Genomic DNA, 20,080 nt, shown 5'->3' with positions numbered 1-20,080 from the left:
AATATTCAAGAACCACACCATCGTTTACAATAAAGTACCGAAATGTGGCAGCCGGACAATGGACATGTTATTAATAAATAATGCTAGGCGTTTGCACTTGAAGTATGATCCTACTCGGTGTCACATAAAATATGATCTTGATGTAAATGACCCAAAGGTAAGCACTACGTCATCTATTCACGACGACGATGATGATGACGATGATGATGATGACGATGATGATGATGACGATGATGATGATGATGATTTTGATTATGAATGACGATGATGATGATGATGATAACGAAGATGATAATAATAATGGTAGTAATTGTGATGGAGGTGATAATTGTGGTAGGTGATGATGATGATGATGACGATGATGATGATGATGATGATGATGATGATAACGATGATAACGATGATGATAATAATAATGGTGGTAATTGTGATGGAAGTGATGATTGTGGTAATGGTGATAGCGATGATGATATGATCGAAACTCCTTCAGCAAACCAAATAAAAAATCATTTATTTGAGAAATTTATAACCTCAGAATTGGATGAACTTATGGGTCAAATGTTATGCCTGTACTGTATATTTCTATTGGACTTTAGCTGCATGAACTTTGAAGAAGGACATGAAAATACAACTTGATATCGAATCAGAGCAAATCAATGGTCCGTCCATCGGTAAAATAAAATGGTAGGAAAGCATGTTCATCGGCAAATTTAAGAACAATGCCCCAAATTAGTAAGAATCATATCTGTGAGGAAATCATTCATTCTCTCAGTGTAAATTCGCCGAGAGTACTCCGTTCTTCGAAGGGACGTGAAGCTGTCGAATCAGTTTACAGATAGCCATACCCGTTAAATAACCGTTTAAAATTATGCTAAATTGTGATCGATCACTACATATCGTGCTCAATTTTGATCAATCACAGTAAATTGTGGTCCACGGATGTTCCAAATTAAATTCCGGGTTCCCCCAGCAATAGCTTAGCATATTATTACCACCGTGAATTGAACACGAGACCTAATGTCATGAATGTACAGAAGACGAGTACCATATTACCATTAGGCCACACCCTCCCACGATGATGACAATGACATGATGTGCATGATGACGGTGGTGGTGATCATGGTGATGGTGATTACAGTTCTATTGTTATTATTATTATTATCATCATCATCATCATTATTATTATTACTGGGTTTGCATTAATTTTTATATTCATATTTTTTAAAATATTTTACTCAGGGCAAAGAGGAGTTTGCGATAAAGCGAGTACAACAACTTGCAGCCCACCCACCTGCTTTGTTTAGCGATCACATTTTCTATTTTCCAGTTGAGAAGTAAGGAAGCAATAAAATGTATTCTACTTAGCGTCCTCTTTCCTTTCACCCCTTTCCTCTACTTTTTAGGCTTTCTCTTCTTAGTTTTCAACGTCTTTCCTCTTCTGTTTGCAAGCCTATATTAATGAATTAAAATGACACAGCTGTCAAATAGATATCGGCAGTCCTAGTTATTTGAATCAGGAGCAGGGGCAGAAATATTATGAACAAGGACGAAGGGCATACAAATTGAACATAGTCTATGACCAGATCATCTCAAACCGGCAACCTACAAAAGTAGCGACGTCATCACAGCCACCTAGGACTGCCGACATCTAGAAACACCAGTTGCAGTCATTTTAGAGTGAACAAGGTTCCTGATTGGAACTGAGTACTTCATTTCCTTTGGATCTGTTATCAGAACTTATTTGATTAAAAGGTAAAACATTTGCCTTTATGACGTTCTAATGTATAATCATACTGCATTGGAAGAATCTATCATTTACAGAACCGAAGTTATAAGAACATAGGTATAGGACTCTCGTAAATTTGACATTTTTGTCGACTTGGCCAAATTTCTCACATAATTATTATTTTATTACAGGTCCAATAATCCAGTTTATATTAATATGATAAGAGATCCGATCGAGTTACTCGCTACCAGTTACTACTTTCGACAGCATGGAGACGGTGCAGTGGGCCCGATGAGGAGGAGAAGATATGAAAATGAATGAGGTATGAAAACTTGAAGTCTCATGTAAAATATGTTATTTCGTTCGCTATTAAACGTCCAATGTCTATGATTTTGGTATTAATCAAACTAAAAGTAATACGCTGGCGAAGTTACGTAATAATCGGATTAACTACCAGTAGCAATAGGTGAAAACAATTTTTGAATATACCGCGCTGCACTGATACGTTCACGCGGTACCTCTTCATTGAACCATATCATGCTGATTACTTGCACCTGTAAGATTAGTATCTTTGAAAAGACCAGTATTGTATTCAATCTATGATTGCAGACATACACAGGTGAGGAGTGTAACCTGCTTGTAGTGTAGCGCGATAAGTTCAAAATTGTTTTCACCTATTGCTATGGTAATTAATCCGATTAATTACGTAACTTCGCCAGCGTCATACGGTTCTCTTCTTTTCATTGATACCAAAATTTTTGACGTCACAATGACGTCATAATTGAGCATGCAAAACATCAAAATTCACTGATTTTAAGTTAAAATTAATCTTAATGGTTACTTTGTCTTCAATTTTTTACAGACTTTCGATCAATGCATCTTAAAAGAACGTAAAGCTTGTATGGCGGAAGAACGTTTCTCTAATATCTTACGATTCTTCTGTGGCACACACCCAAAATGCAGGTAACCATGGTAATCTTTATAACGAAGATTATTACAATGCTAGCCCGTGCCTTATCCCACCCCTTCATATGTGATCTGCTACCACGAAATGAGGGTAAAGTCGCAGGTTGTTGAGAGACATAATAATGTTATTCGTATATTTCTATCCACATTCAAAGAGGCTGAATCGTTTAAGTGTGGCAATCTACAAGTCTATGCCGACATTGAAAATAATACCATCGGTGGCGGTCGCGCGGTACAATACCGCCCAACATAATTGCCACATCCCAAAAACCCGACATTGTTTTATTTTACAGACAAGCGAGTCATTATGTTCGAATTGTCGGTGCCATTTGAGCCGAACATTGGTAAAGCCAACTCTATCAAACATGATCGGTACGCTTCCCTTGTTTCCGACATTACCGACGCCGGGTATGATTGCTCGTTAATTGCCATCGAAGTCGGCTCTAAAGGCTTGATTGACACCGACAACAAAAATAGGCTGTCTCGTTTGTCAAAACAACTTAACACCCCCAAAAAATTCAAGGTATTAAAAGACCAAATTACCAAGTCCGTTCTCATGTCATCTTACTCGATCTTCAACTCGAGACATGAGCCTAAGTGGAATGTCCAAGAAGTCATATAACTGTTTTCTCACCGCCATGTTGTATTTCCTCATTGTTTATGTGTATATTTGCTGTTTGTAATTGTGTTTACCCTTGCCTGAGATCGGTATAGATCTCAGTCGATCTTGGGGTTATATGTTCTTCTTCTTTTGGTTAATAAAGATGACTAAAAAAAAAATTAGAGACATCCTGGCTGACTTAGTTGCTGTTTTTTATTTGCCGCGCACCTGTACAAGCCAATAGTATGTCCTTCGTGGATGGCCCATTGTGTCCCCATTCACGAAGGACATACAGACATACCACTGGCTTGAAGAGGTGCGTGTGAAACAAAGAACATCAACGCAGTCATGGAGCTAGTAAATGGAGGAGCAATAGATTACGTAACGCATTGTTCCTTTGTGCCGATTTGATTTACCGGCAAGCTATTCATCGAAAGGTACCCTTTGTTCATGACAAATGGGTTCCAGCATTAAATTGGTAACCGACCTGACAGCGTACGCTTTACCAGGCAGGCTACTGTCAGTAAGTGATCAAACGAAAGTCGCGTGAAAGCGCCTACTTGAGCGAAAGGTACTTTTTGTTCTCATAAAGCCGACGGGTGTGATTTAGTAACCGAAAGCATAAAAGGCACACTCAGTAGCCGTCTATGTACAGGTCGTTATCACCCATCTGACTTTAAGCGCTTCATTTATATAAATTGAATGCTCTTGCTGATCGATTACACATCAGAATGTTTTTGATTTGCTCTTGTGAAATTATTCAAAGGGTTATGGACGTTAAACAGTCAGATTAGAATATACATTTCCGGTCAAAATTGTATGTTGGTGTGATTTTTCGCTGAAATATTTTCTTGAGAAAAAGGCAGTTTTGTGATTTTTCTTCCATAGTTAAAATTATTTTTGTTTTGATTCGTTTGTCAAAATGGAAACTCGGATGGCTTTCAAAATAGAGTATCACGTGTCCACTGATATGATGATTGATACAGAAAAGTTTGAAATTGACAATCAAAATCACTAATATTGTCATTAAACGAGGGGGTATCCAAAAGTTTTTGACATCACCAAGAAGCGAAGGAGCTATATCGATGAAATTTTGTCAGTGTAATTACTGGTCCTTCTGTACATTATGGTCCAAAAATGGTCTCATAAGTATGTTTACTTTTTTTACAGCTGGCGCTAGATGGGCAGTAGGCGCATAACCTGTAAAATGGTGAAAATTGAGGCACGCAGCGTGATTAAGTTCCTGCATTTGAAGGGTTAGGCTTACAATGCTCAGAAAATCTATGATGAAATGAAAGCTATCTATGGCGATGATTGCCCATCATATGGCACTGTTGCTTTTTGAAAAAGGAATTTCCAAACTGGCCACATGTCCCTCACAGACGAGCCAAGAAGTGGACGTCCATCACTTTCGGATGATGCGGCCAGTGAAGAAATTCAAGAAAGTGGAGGATCTTATCATGAAAAGGTTATGCGCCTACTGCCCATAGCGCCACCTGTAAAGAAAGTAAACATACTTATGAGACTATTTTTGTCAGTGTAATTACTAGTCCTTCTGTACATTTATGGTCCAAAAAAAAGCGGTTAAAAGCTGTTAAAATCCAAAACGAATACAAATTTCGTTCCTTCAGGTTGCATGAGATATGATATGCATAGAAATAGTCAAAAGTTTGAATTTTCTAGCACTTTGGAGAAAATTATATTTTTAAATTAATACAGATATCCAGTTCTTTAAACATTGAACATTCTTTAATGATTGATTGATTCTCGTTAATGAGGTGTCACTGGAGCTGGAATAGATAAATAAACTGTATCAATTTTATTTACCAACATTTCTCCATTCTGTCTATACATGTAGCACTGATCTAAACTGGTCATTAAATGAGGCCAAAAAACATGTGGAAGAGGAATACTTAATAGTTGGACTACTAGAGGACTACGAAGCCACATTCAGACTTATGGAGATCCTAGCGCCAAGCTTGTTTAAAGGCATTATGACCGACTACCACGCTGCTGAACGAAGGAAGGAATCAGGTTCGTTCAAGTGTTAACCAGCGATGAGTGATTGACCATTAGCTATTATATACCTCATATATAGATTCCTGTCATCTGATTGGTTAAAAGTGCAGTCATTGAATTAGCTATGCCCTCCTTTTTAAGAATTACGTAAAAACTGAACTATTCCCGGGCAATAGTCTTTTAAAAAGACTATTCCTCGGGAATAGTCATTTTCACATAATCGGCGCGCGCGATGGCGTGTTCGCATTACGCACGCGGTACCAACGCGATGCCTGCCACTTGCGGTGACGCGATCGGTTCATAACGAAAAACTTTCTTTGTAAATTTTACCATGGCCTATAAACAATAAAATAGGCCTTTTAACCAATCAGATGACAAAATTCTATATTAATTCGGTATATAAAACAAATATTGACTGCTTTATTCGGGACATGGTTAAGATTATAGGCCCGCGGTGATCTCAAAACCATGCTATGTCTCTCGGCTGCGCCTCGGGTCATAGCATGGTTTTGAGATCACCTTGGGCCTATAATATTAACCATGCCCCTACTAATGCATTGATTGTTCTTATATTGACAATACGTTTGGACGAAATGTTAATTGGAAGCGGGTACATAATCATCAGGTGTCACTGCCTGAACAGAATTGATCACAACTTGAATACCCTCCTGGGATTAGTATCTGCCCTCACTGCGATGACCAGATCACCAAGCTGTCATTATATGCTAGAGGCATGTGACAGAGATGGGTCAATGAGTTACATAAAATGACCTTATGTGGTACTTAGTTCCCTGGAAGTGAGTTTTGCCTGAGGCAATTTGTGGTCAAATATTGACAGCTCACTACAATATTTATTACCATCGATTTGGTCGAAAAAGGATGTGAGACCTGATCAATTCTGTTAAGGCAGTGGAACCTAATGAAATTCAGTGATGAATCTTGGACAAAAAGAGAAGTAAATAGATTCCCATTGCTTTGTGGAAAAGGTTAAATTAAGGGCATCCGAAATAGGGAGGGAAGATGATTAACATAAGCTATATTCATACCTTTGCAATTATTCACGTAAGACAATAAAAGTATACATTTTTATCAAGGCAAGACATCAATGAATCTCATTATAAATACAGATTTGGTGTAAAAACAACAATTATGAAGAAAATCACAAAAAAAGTGAATTTATGGCAATTTTTGTTCGGTACATCATAACAAAAAAACATTCTTTCCAAAAGATTTTGTTTTGTTTTTTTCTTAGTCTTGAGGCACCATTCCAAAAACCGTATTTTTAGTTTTTTAATATTGGCCTTATTTTTTGAGATATTGACCATATTATAAGGCATCAAAATGAACTTTTTAAAATTCACAAACGCCTATTTGCAAAAATGATGCCTAAAATCGGAAATGGACCAAAATATAAAAAAATGAGAAACTGTTTCTTAAGTCGATCATGCTTTTTATGATGAGCATAATTGCTTACCTATAGATGCTGTATTTATTGAGTTATCCTGTACCTAAATCGTCATTTTACCGAGAAAATGAACATTGAAATAAAGGCCGTTGAAGTTTAAAGTGGTCACATTTTGCACTTTGATCGAAGCTCACAGGAGAATGCGGCATTTCTCGTTTTTCTACCTTATATTACGTGAACATCGGGTAAATCCACAGCCCCTTGAGAAGTTTGGGCGAAATCTTTTCATATCTTGATGTTTAAATCGGGGGAAAGAACTTGAAAAAATTCACATTTTATCAGCTAAAACGGAGCCATTTGACCGCTAGGTTTTTGTGAAATCAGTGCTTCCGTGGTGCTTCCATAAGATGCGCCGCGCATACAGATAAGCTTTACGTATGCGTAGCGTATCTGTGCGTTAACAAATTGTGCGACTACAAACCGCGATGCGTTGTTGCTCGCGATGGTACAACAAAGATTTTCTTTCCTTTTAAATTGCGGAAATGAGTGAAATAGTGAAATAAAAACCATAAAATAGAGCAGTTAGAGTTAACAAATCTAAATAAAAAACATGACAAAGTAAATACATTTCAAAAAAGCTCAATTTCGCGAAAGAAACAATGTCTAGAGTACACAGCCACGTTAATGAGCTCCTCAAATCGTAATAACATCTGTACAAATTTCAGCTTCAGTACTCCAAATCATGCAAATGATGTGGAACTAATTATCAACAGTTACACCAATAGAGCTCATGCATGTTTTTATCGACTTCAAACAAAGGATTCGAACTAATGTCCCAGAACCACAGAGGACTACAGAGCGCGTAAGTTAAAGTCTCCGCCTCATCCGATAATGAGGGCCGATTGTTCCATGAAATGCGACAGGCGAGACTGCTACGCAATTATCGCGTGTTTTCATGGTCTATCGCGTAATCGCGAAAGCACGCAACGCTCTATCGCATATACGCGAAGGCACGCAGCGCTGGCGTGATTGTTAGACACGGCACGATCGAACAATCGGCCCTCATGAATATGCGAGAACTGGTAGCATACAATACACGGGGACTTTGACTGGTGGTACTTTCTCTGTTTATCTCTTTCCTCTATGCCCAGAACATAATGCAGTCTATTCAATAAAGTACTGGGGTCATCCTGTGCACACAAAATATTTTATGTTGAATAAAACTTATGTATATAATACTTATAATGGTATGCTCTTGTTGAACAAACTTGAGAGCATTCTGCCTGGTTGGTGTATAAAGCCGGGGGGCACTCGACTTTAGAAGTGACGGGGATGTGCGGGAAGCGAACTAAAGGTCTTTTGGTGAGAGCCTTGACACCGAAAAAAAAGGGGGGGGGCTTTCAGTAAGAAAGCCCCCAAAAGGGGGCTTTCCGTGAGACTAAGGGAAATCTTACCCAAAAAATGGGTCATTCGGTGAGACTGGGAACAATTTTGGGTTAATATGCCAAATTTGATGCAAAATTGTCAAAAATTCATCAACAAAATTCATCAAAATTTTTTTAAAATTTTAAAGATTTAAAAAAATTTCAAGAAAAATAATGGGAAAAAACGGGGTCATTCAGTCAGAAATTTTCCCACAATTTTTGAAAAAACGGGGTATTTTGATGACAGGAAAATAAAAAAAAGGTGTTCATTGGGTGAAAAGAAGTTCAGTAAAACAAAAAGGGGGTCATTGCGTGAGAGAGAGAGAGAGAGTTACCCGTCACCCATTTTAGTGATTGCCCCGGGTATAAACTACGTCATTTGTATGAATATAACTTTCTAGAATCGTCATGACATATCACGGCTATAAATCAATGTTGTTTTTGGTTCTACACTAATTTTATTTTATAATATTTTCCTACTTAACACAGAAAGATATCGCACAAACTTCAAGATGCCCATATCTGCAGAAGTCCGCGCGATACTTCGAAAAAAACTCGACTTGACGTACCAATTTTATGACTTTGTGAAGACTAAGCTAGAACTGCTTAAGAAGAAATATGACATATAGACGAATCCAACGAGCCAAGTCATGGTCAGGATTTGGTCGGCCATCTTTGGTTTCCCGCTAGCACCAACCTGGGGTTTTGAGCGCCCGATTGTGCAAATAAAAGCCGCCTAACACCTGGAGAAGATGCAAAGACGAGGAGGGTTAATATAATAATATATACAATAGAGGTAATCCTGTCGCATCTATTCATACATAGTCCTTTTGTTCATCCATTTGTACATCTATGAATAGATGCGACGGGATTACCTGCGGAATTATCTCTATTGTATTATTCTATTAACCTTCCTTGACCTTCTCTAGGTGTAAGGCGGCTTTTATTTGTACAACTATTGGAACTGTATTGTGTTAGTAAACTTAAATCATTCTTTTGTCTACCTGTGTTTTCGCGGAAGGTGTAAAACGGGTGATGGAATGCAGTTTAAAATTTCCGCCAAGGCCGAATCATTTCACATTTTGGATGCATTGTAGCCGACGGGGACCCAACTAAAGGCTGCTAGTCAGGTGTAGGAATGCGTGTATTTGGATTCGTCTATAGCTTAATCAGGCCCGCGGATTGGACATGTCTTCAGTCGCGGTATGTTTACCGGTAACAATGGAGACTACTATGTCGTCATACACAGTCATATAAGACAATATGGAGACTTTGGGTGACAGCGATAACAGTTCACTACGCCTTCTAAATGTATGGTCAAGAGGCTAACATAGGTTAAATAACCCCTGACCTTGGGATGTCCAAAATAGTTATTTTAGAAGAGAGAATGGAGATTAGAGGGCGCATGTCTGTGCAAAACGACACACTCAAATCATCGCCCAGAACTAAATTATTTGCATTAAACCGCGATTTAATAAAAATGTATATGGTAAACTTTGAACTAATCTTAAATCCATAGATATACGTCGTACGTATATTCTATTAAAGACAAATCTCTAGATCTGTTTGCTTGTTTGTTTGTGTGATGTGCCCTGAGTAATTTAATTAAATTATTTAACTTTGTTTACAAGCTGAAAGTATGTCATGAGAGATATGAGACAAGGGGAAACACCTTGGAAGTAATCATGCAAGAGTTTGTGTGTTATGGCATGTTTTAGGGGAATTCCCTTTCATTCTTCAAGTGACCAAACAAGTTGAATCATATCTAATTTTAGATTGTTTAGGGGAACTCTCTTCTTCTCTAGAAGATTCTCTGTATTAATAATCTTGGGGAAAATCCCTTGGATTGTGAAATGGATAAGATTTGGGAATTACCCACAGGAAGTGTTGTAATATGACAGAATGGTCTATTAATAGATCATGGGTTTTTGGGAGCATAAAAAGAGGATTCTTTGAGTTTTCAATTTTCGGAATAGCCTGAGAGATTGTAAACTCTACATGTATGTGTTGGTCGTCATTGTTCTTCAACAGAAAGTACATTTTAACCAGTTTACATAGCCAATAATGTGCTATTTTTAATACAGCAACGAAGGAGATTTTTGAGTACACAAATGTGCTCTTCCTCATCAAAGGATTAAAGTTCTTCTGTCGACTTGCTGGAGTCTGGTTTATAAAACAACACATCTGTCAAATACAGTGGAGCAGTGCCGAAAGAAGCCTGTTTCCTGGAGAAAGAGTGATTGGTGAAAGAAGCACCATTTTTGGAGAAAGCAGCGCAAGGATATAAGTGTTTGGAGAAAGCGGCGAAAGGGGATAAGCGTTTGGAGAAAGCAGCTCAAGGAGATAAGTGTTTGGAGAAAGCACACGTAAGGATTTTATTCGCAAGTATTTTATAAATGCAAGTGTACAATGGACTTCACTGATTTTCGTAGGACAAGTGAATAAGGATATATACGGCAGCCGTCCAGAACATTGCAGGAACTCTATGATCACCAAGACTGCTGATTAAGTACTGATTAATTAAAACTGTGATTGTGTGATTGTATATGCAATTGTTGTTATATGTACCAATCATATTTTACGTTCAATTAAAGACTTAGATTTTGTCAGAGGATGATTTAAGCACTTCCCAGCACTCCACTGGATACAACTTGCGGTTAGCAGCTGTGTGAGTGAACATGACACCACTGCCCGGGACCACTGCATGAACGTGTATGGTTAAATTTGAATTTGGACTGATATATTTACAATAAAAACACATTCAAAATGTCAGTCGATTTCACATTTTATGTTATCTACAGAAGGTGTGAATTAGCCTTCATGCATACATCACTTTAGATCTGAAATCGACCAAGTAATAATGACACACGGGCAATTCTAAAACAACATCTTTTGCACAGACTTCAATGGGATTTGAGAAGTTAAGTGGCAGTTGAAACTCGCGTGATAACACTTTTGCAGTGCATGATGGGGCTTCCTTAAATCATCCTCTGAGATTTTGTTAGCTTAATCAATCAGTGTATTTGTGTTGTGCATTCGTGTGAATTTGGGTAAAAGGTGATTTTGGCCTTGAGTCGGTACGACTCGTAACAGTTTGTTTTTTTGTTTGATTGTATGTTTGTTGGGGTGGGTGATTCCTTCTTGATTGCTTCTTTGCTTTCTTGCTCATTTATTTATTTTACTTTGTTTTATTTTACAAATTCGGCTAAAATACATCAAAAAGTAAAGTAAAATTACACAATACATAATTACACATACAAAGAGAAACAAAGACCGAATGGGCTAGCCTGGAAGAGTCGGAAGCATCAAGACACTGTCAACAAGAGGTGCGACTCCTCCAACTCGTTGGGGGGAATTACATATAAACTTAATATATATGTATATTATTGCACAATAAAGATATTTAAAAGCAATATAAGATGGAAATCTGCTCAGAGACCTCTGCCAGTCAGACATGTGAATTGCCCCTTCCCCGACCCACCCCCAAAGCAACCCGTCCTGCAACACCCCACACTTTGCTTTTCAGTTTGCCCAGCATTGCTTCTGAGGACTCCAACATACTGCTACACCAAGGACTTCGTGCTTACCAAGGACCAAATCACGCGTCCTCTACTCGGTAAACGGCAAAAAATGAGGTTTTATACCTACTACCCCCTCTATAGCTTATTTCCTCGCAGCGTTAACCGTTTTAACGGTATTACCGACTCTTTGAGCACTTGACATGACAACTTGACACAGAGGACGTCAACTCGGACATACTCGTATTAGTACTGCAAGGGTGTGTGGGGGTGTGTGTGTGTGTGTGGGAGGGGAGGGTTGTCTTTTTGTTTTGTTTTTGGGTTTTTTTTGCATTGGATTTGTTTTTGCCTTCTTTATCTAACACCTTTATTCTCACATTGTTTCGAAATTGGCTATTCATTCCTATTATAATCAACATGGGAATAAGTCACAGTTCCAAATAATTCCCGATTGTAAAAGATGCAGGAACCGTTAACTAAACGTTAACGAAAACCTAATAATCTTAAAGTTAACGGCAGCACATGTTTTCATTTGGTCTTGCGCCACCAATCAAGCGAAAGAAGAGAGACGAGCTTGGCTAAATTAATATCATCAAAATCCCTCCAGAGCCTGTATCATCCACACACGTGGGACATTTATTGGTTAACAGATGAACAAGCATGTGTGACGCTGATGAAACCATTTAGGAAGAAATAACTAATATCACCAAATCTAGTGTCTATATATGTTTGGAGGTGGAGTAAATACGACGCTGCTTATCTTGTTATCGTCAGTCAGTTAGTTCTGTGGATGTTATCTGCGCTTTAATACCACTAAGCTTTGACTATAAGATTTATGTTGATGACGAAGCGCATATCTGTAAATCACTACCTTTGGACTATCATTGCTATATACTACGCACGGAATGGATACCATAATTGAAGATATTTGTACATAATAATATATGATTGCTGAACCAGTTATCGAGATATCATCAATATTTCTGTATTTATAAATACATAACAGCATTATTTTGTAAGATTATGTTGCAATGGCGTTCTTCGACAAATCAAGTGTTTTACTATACCACTTAAGAGCGCTGTGTTACACAATATTATACGCAACTTTACTTATACTGTCAGTTTCAGCTGCCGAGTCGGATCCTTTTGGATTTGGTACGTATAAAACTTACATTTTCTTTTTATTATTTGAAAACAGATATTTAGGTAGATATGAGACACCAGATTTGATTCAATTTGGTCTGGGATATCACATAATTACACAACCGATTTGCTTCATCTTATAGTTATTATCTATAGGTTATAATTACATTTACTTAAATCTGGAATGATAGTAGTTCTACACGCACGTTTCCCCCGGTGTACATTAAAATATCTTTGGTGTATCCTTGGGTCAATAGATGCATTGTACAGCTGGCGTACCACCGGAGTACACACGGAGGAATCTATACTAGTATTATGTGACTGTCATCTGTCAAGCATTGGAAGTAATTGGTAGATCATATGAGTCACAATTAAAGACACCAAAGTATTTAAAACAGCTGTCGCACAATGAATTACAGATAGTGAATACATTCTACTGCCTCCTCTCGTATTAGTTTTCGTCTTGCAAGTTCCGGAAGTATTGTTGCGTTTCCCGGTTGTGCTTATTAAAATTCAAAGTGATAGGGTGGGGAAGAGGGGCGCAAAGTAGAAAAATGTCATATTACTGAATATCAAAGACTGCTATTCTGGTAAAAATACGATCGTCGACATTTACACTGTGGTAAAAGCCATAGATAATACAAGCTAATTGTATTCCAGCTCAGAGCATATCATCCCCGATATCAAATTTGTGGTACGTATGGTTCCCGCGGAAATGAAAATGGAGTTAGGTCTTTGGATACTGACGACGTATCTGTAAAATGGGTCTCTGTAAGTCAATATCAATGCCTTTCGTGGCTTTCTGGTTGAAAATAGCCATGAAAATACACAGAAATGAAAGAAGTATCTTTAGTGCTGAAATTATTAAATTAAAGGGTCTTTCAATACTCTCATTTGGTTAAATTGTAGGGTCTTTCCGAGGGGAGCATAATCGTATGGTCATTTCGACTGCTTAGTCCCAGAAGTGGGTGAATGCAATAGCTGCCCTCTGAACATCTAGCAATTTACATACAGTGTATTGTACTCAGCTACACATGGCAGCTATTACACTTACCCACTTCTTTCACTAGCAGTTGATTTGTGTTTAGTTTCCCCGGATTACATTTTGCAAATAATAAACACATAAAGAATCGGAACTGAATGTCGGTGACGGATGCACAGACTGTGTGTATTTGTGGTCGTGGCACGTAAAGCTTAAAAGAAAGACAACAAACCAATGTTAATGTTGTTTGTAGGAGCATCCGATTGCTCAAAGCATGTCATCGCCTGGTGTCAACTGACTATTAAAAGCACGAAAACTGACTCTTTCCATCTTTCACCCTCCTTTGCCATTTTTATCCCTCCTGTTTTTTGTTAACATTATTATTTCTTTTCTTTTTTCTTTTTTCCTCTCTTGTTGCTACAATTGAACCAAACACTTCATTTTCTAGACTTGTAATACTTTGAGATTTATTTTGCATGGTAAACCAGATGTAGGAAAACGTACTACGATATTTGCTCTGTTTTGAATTGTTGTCCCTACTTTGCTTAATTAGGTAAATTTTTATCTTCTGTTGTTGTTATTCATCTTATTTTGTTATTGTTGCTCGTCTATTGTTATTTCTGATCTTCTGTTGTTGTTGTTTTTCTACTCCTTGCTCTTTTCTTCTTCCTTTTCATGCTGTTGTGTTATCTGGGCCACCAATTCTTTAAAATTTATTTTTTATGGTAAACCAGGTGTAGGAAAACTACGTTATTATATTAATATTACAGAGCTCTTTTCCCACCCATTTTCTTTATTACCTATAGTCGTAATTTTTCATTTATAATGCTGACGAACCCTTCACCAATCCAGTGGCGTAGTCGCGACTACTTTTCGGATGGGTGCAAAGGGAGCATGCATGTCAACTTTCAAGGGGGTAATATGATCAAAAATTAGGTTAAAATCCCGACTAAAAAGAAGAAAAATGCATAAAGTCATAAATATCAGTGCGGTCGACATCCCACAGGGAGCAAGAGGGGTCAAGACTTCTCACAGGTGCTCCCTTGCCTCCCGGCTGAGCCACTGCATCAATTTCATTACTATTATATAAAACTTATAAGATGTTTCTCTGATGTGTTCCTCTTTTCATATCCCTTATTACCAGAGAAGCGTATATCTTTATGGTCTATGTAACGGATTCGTTTTCTATATTCCTCCTTTGTGCATCTCGTCTCATCTCCTCTCATCTTTCACCCACACGATACTCTGTACCAAAAGAAAACATCCGGATATTGCGTTTCATTAATCAATTTCAACAACCTCCGATTACATATGTATAACCCGATTCCCTGTCTTACACAACCGGAGAAGACAGTTATAGTTTACTCCGGTTCGATCATTCATTTCTTTCCTCATCGCCTGCTATGGGACAACTTGTGACCCAAAACACGGTTGTTTGATGTGATCATTTATTATTTTTTCTAACAAAACATTATAAAATGTTCAATTCTAGATCTGAATAATACCAACAGCTATCACACTAGCAAACTGTATATACACATATATTTTGTAGCAATTTTTAACATACATTTTTGTTTCTATATCAAATTGTTCATCTTTTTTTGCTTTTTGGGGGGTCATCTTTATTCTATAAAACGTACATTTGTGTGCAAATTGAGGGCGCTATTTACATAAACTCCTCAACGAAAGTTTGGAAAGTTTTTTCAAGCATCTGTATCTCCAATTATTTGTGACATATTCATATCGTGTTGCATATCACTGGGTAGCTACAATACTCCCCTTTACAATGACACCCAATTTGAAACAACAATATTTTTCACGGCTGAGTACACGCCTTGTGAATGTAGTGGGGCCTCAAAATGAATTTGCCAAATTGACCATTATTCTGTGCTCAAACAAAGCTAGCCACTAACCTCAATAGCGGGTTTAAAAACCACAGGCAGCCACAATAGTCAGGCACCTTCTCCTCATGCTGCTCACCGACCTGGTTACACGTTACTGTGGGATGGAATTCCATTCTTCCACAAGGATTCGTCGCAGTTCATTCAATGTGGTTGCCTATGGGCTTCTTTGGCACGCACAGCGCGATCAAGCTGGTCCCACAAGTGTTCAATCGGGTTGAGGTCTGGTCCCCGGGTCTGGCCTGATGGCAGGCCATTTTGACTCTACTCACATATTCTGTAGGTAGTCGTTGACAACCGTGGATATGTGGGCGAGCGGTGTCATCTTGGAGGATTGCATTAGGTCCCAGATTGTGAAGTTATGGCATTGCAGCTTGCTGCACAGAATAATGGTCAATTTGGCAAATTCATTTTGAGACCCCACTACAATCACAAGGCATGTACTCAGCCGTGAAAAATGTTATTGTTTCAAATGGGGTGTCATTGTAAAGGGGAGTATTGTAGCTATCCTGTGATATGCAACACGATATGAATATGTCACAAATAATTGGAGACACAGATGCTGGAAAAAACTTTCCAAACTTTCGTTGAGGAGTTTATATATCAATTTAAATTAGGCAAATAACATGAGTTATACCTAACATTTCATGATAAAAAGTTTAAAAAATTCCCTTGTCATTTGTTATACAAGTGACTACCCCTTGCAAAGATGCAAAAATAGCGCCATCATTGTTCAACTTTTCTTAAAAATGACTCCGTTTTACATCCCATCAAACAACCGTGAAAAGTATTACCGTACCTTTTTTGTGGAGGTGAGAAACGGATTAGTCTTTAACTGATTCGTTTCTGTTTGTTGGAGGAGAAATATTCTTTCTTTTGATTACTTACTTTGAATACAGAAACAGAAATATATTAAGATTGAGATGCTCAAATGTGACCTGCTACCACAAAATGAGCGTTAAGTCGTAAGTTGCAAGTTTGGAGATGCCCTGACTACTGCGTTGATGTTCTTTGTTTAACACGCACCTGTTCAAGCCAGTGGTATGTCTGAAATGGGACACAATGGGCCATTCACGAAGGACATACTATTGACTTGCACAGGTGCGCGGCAAACAAAAAACATTAACTAAAGTCAGCCTGAATGTCTCGAAACTAACAACTTGCGACTTTACGCTCATTTCGTGGTAGCAGGTCACAAATAGGACAAAAAATTTAAGGAGGCTGATGTATTTGCTGTAGAAGTAGTGATATAACAGGATTAATTACCATAGCGATATGTGAAAATAATTTTGGAATATATTGCCTGCACTAGACGTACGCTGTAACTCTGCATTACACCATTGATTATCATAGAATAGCCATAAAGACTCGTAATCATAACTTACTTATTCGAAGCAGTCACATTGAAAGTTTCTTCAACAATAATTATGACCAAAATAATTTTTTGTCAGTGATCCTCTCAGCTGCATAAATGACAAGAGCAAATTGTACTGATAATAATCAAAATAATGTTGAACCTGAAGGAAGCTATAGCTAGCATTGATTCCTATGCGTAAATTCAACTTTGGTAACGGGAAACCGTTGTATATCACCGAGTAGACCCAGGAGGTATTTTCCCTTGTCAAGCCAACACGTCAATGAAATCATGATAGGTCTTCATCACACGCGCTGAGCAACTCAAATGCTCTATATCTAGCCAAGTAAAAAACACAGTACATGTGAATAAACGGGCTATTCCATTTCAATTTCATACTACCCCTGTGGAAGATTTTGGAAATATCTTCCACAGGGGGAGTATTAATTTCAAATGGAATGGACACATTAGGCAGCTCCATTTGAATTTCATACCCCCTCTGAGAAAGAAAGATTCAACCTGAATCTTCCACAGAGGGAGTGTGAGTTTCAGATAGAGTTGGTTACTGTGAGTAATTTCATTTGAAATTCATACTCCCCCTGTGGAAGATATTGCCGAAATCTTTCACAGGGGTAGTGCAGACTTTAAATGGATGAGCCATATTACATAAGAGATACTGTGTTTCTCTACTTCACAGAAGTATATCGGTCCATCATGCAGTTATTGTTAACTACATGTATGCACACAACACAGGGGCACTCACAATAGGCAATTGACCCCTACTGGTAGCGCTTTGTTGTAGATATAGGAGATGAACTAGTTAGCGTCATATATGAAAAGGTAAAAAAGCTATGATTTTAGTACTTGCTCTATGTTTCAATTACTTATTCTTTTCAAAATATCTGAATTTTCAACCCGGTACAAGCTTTAATAACGGGGGACCATACATTTCTATATCCAAATTCCCGTGTTATTCCAATGCACATTTTTGCTTCACCGGGCCGCCCTGGTTTGGTCGCATTTGCAAGAGGGATGTCACGAAACCGTAATAGGTACAAATTTAGTACTTTCTGTCAATCAAGTATAGTTTATCCTCTACATGTCAATCTTTAAATCATTAGCATAGTCCTTATAATAACGGGGGACCGCCTTGATGAGTAAATGACAGCAAACCAGTAAAAAAATACCCCAAAACTCAGTCAGTGGAGCTCCGCCCGTACATGTCAATAGCGTCATTATCGATTGGATTAGTCGACCGCAGCGGACAATTCGATTGCTCATTGGATTCATATTATCACGTGGTAATAAATTTGCATTGGACAATCGATTAATATAATGGTTTAGTACTGCATATCTCGTTTTAATCTTCACTAAGCGGGTTTATGGCTGAAAAGGTCACGGTGAATTTGCCGTGGACATAACTGCACTATGCTCCTTTCACGGCTGTTTGATGGCATGTACAACTGAGTCATTTTAAAGAAAAGTTGAACAATGATGGCGCTATTATCTAAAATCGTGTTTGCATCTCTACAAGGGGTAAACACTTCTACAATGGTATTAGAACATCAGCAAATAGACTAACAAATGACCAGGGAATTTTCAAAAAACTTTTTATTATAAAATGTAAGGTATCAATCATATCATTTGGCTAATTTAAAGTTATAATGTATGTAAATAGCGCCCTCAATTTGCACATAAATGTGCAGTTTATTATTAAAATTACCACAAAAACTCCGAAAAAGATGAATAATTTGATGTTGAAACGAAAATTTAAGTTAAAATTGCAACAAAATATATGATTGTGTATATACAGTTAATTAGTGTGATAGCTGTTGGTATTATTCAAGTCTAGAATTAAACATTATAATAATTTTTGTTAGAAAAATTAACAAATGATCACATCAAACAACCGTGCTTTGTTTAAGTAAACAAAATGTCGTATCTACAGTAAACAGCGTAGCTGATAGATGTGGAAGGTAAATAATTTTAATCAGTTTCGTCCCAAAGTAAAAGGCAATATCTACTAAGATTTTATAATGCAGATAATGCAGATATGCTTGGGATGGCTGATAAACTTGATTGCTTGTAGCCAGCTTATAGTTTATTATAGAACGTGTAGAATGCAATAGACTTGCAGATTATTACAAACATTTCAATGTCTAATTTATTAAAGTACGCATAAATCAATAATGAGATATGTTGGGATCCATTTCAGACATTTTATGATATTTCACGACCTTACTATAAACGTTTGTCTTTTTTTTTAAAATAAAGTGAATAATAGCACATTTATTTAACGGAAGCGTTATTGACATGTTTAGCTTTAAACAGCAACCACAAAATATCATTAGTAGTCTTCATAGGTAAGGGAATAATTCAACTGTAAGTCTGCAAGTAGCCTATTTATAGTATCTTAGGCTGCTGTCGCATCTGCTGCTAATGACTCTAAAACTGTATTTAAATGGAGATTCTCTCAATGCATTTGTATTTTATTCATGAAAGTCCACAAAACACACGTTTCTGATTTCCCTGTGCGATATTGCAATGGGTTGTGATGCTATAGATATAGTAATTTCAGTGCACCGTTACAAAGCAAACAATGGATGGATGCACAGTAACAACACTGTGTAAGGCCGTTGGTTCTCAAATGAGAACAATAGTCTGCATATTGTTAAGCAGCATTGTTGTGGTAAATAATGGCTTGTTGATAGTACAACTCATTTTTGTTAATGTATAACTTGTCAGAGTGATTGTGATTGTATCACAAAAGTAAATGAGAAATTTGTGGTTGCGGACTTAACATAGTTTGGAAACAAGCTCTTTATATGTAAATGTCTTTTTAATGGTCCCTGATATTATACCTTAATCGTTGTAAGCAGATGATCATACAATGTTTGAAACATTTCCTGTGTTATTTTTACCCGTTTGTCATGTTCGAGTAGTTTAAAAATTGAATTTATTAAGAAACTAATTTCACAAGTGTTAAATAATTACAATAGGTCTCACTCTCAGTTTTCTCACAATGAATTCGTCGTATATAT

The 20,080-nt window shown here is 37.4% G+C and overlaps 2 protein-coding genes across 2 annotated transcripts in view; both read left to right on the top strand.

Moving 5' to 3' along the window:
• The first annotated feature begins 2,027 nt into the window (after positions 1-2,027).
• On the top strand, positions 2,028-9,626 carry LOC140164993 (uronyl 2-sulfotransferase-like). Its single transcript, XM_072188399.1, has 4 exons — positions 2,028-2,048; positions 2,589-2,689; positions 5,152-5,327; positions 8,631-9,626. Exons 1-4 carry the CDS (start codon positions 2,034-2,036, stop codon positions 8,768-8,770), a joined length of 432 nt encoding a protein of 143 aa, XP_072044500.1. The 5' UTR covers positions 2,028-2,033; the 3' UTR covers positions 8,771-9,626.
• Positions 9,627-12,256: 2,630 nt separating this feature from the next.
• The window catches only part of LOC140164992 (uncharacterized), a 121,574-nt gene continuing 113,750 nt past the window's right edge, over positions 12,257-20,080 (top strand). Inside the window, exon 1 of the mRNA XM_072188398.1 lies at positions 12,257-12,814. Coding sequence (XP_072044499.1) covers positions 12,691-12,814 — 124 coding nt within the window. The 5' untranslated portion in view covers positions 12,257-12,690. The remainder of the gene's footprint in view (positions 12,815-20,080) is intronic.

The sequence above is a fragment of the Amphiura filiformis genome, chromosome 11 (genome assembly GCF_039555335.1).
Source record: "Amphiura filiformis chromosome 11, Afil_fr2py, whole genome shotgun sequence".
NCBI lineage: Eukaryota > Metazoa > Echinodermata > Ophiuroidea > Amphilepidida > Amphiuridae > Amphiura > Amphiura filiformis.
This window is presented reverse-complemented; position numbering and strand designations above follow the sequence as displayed.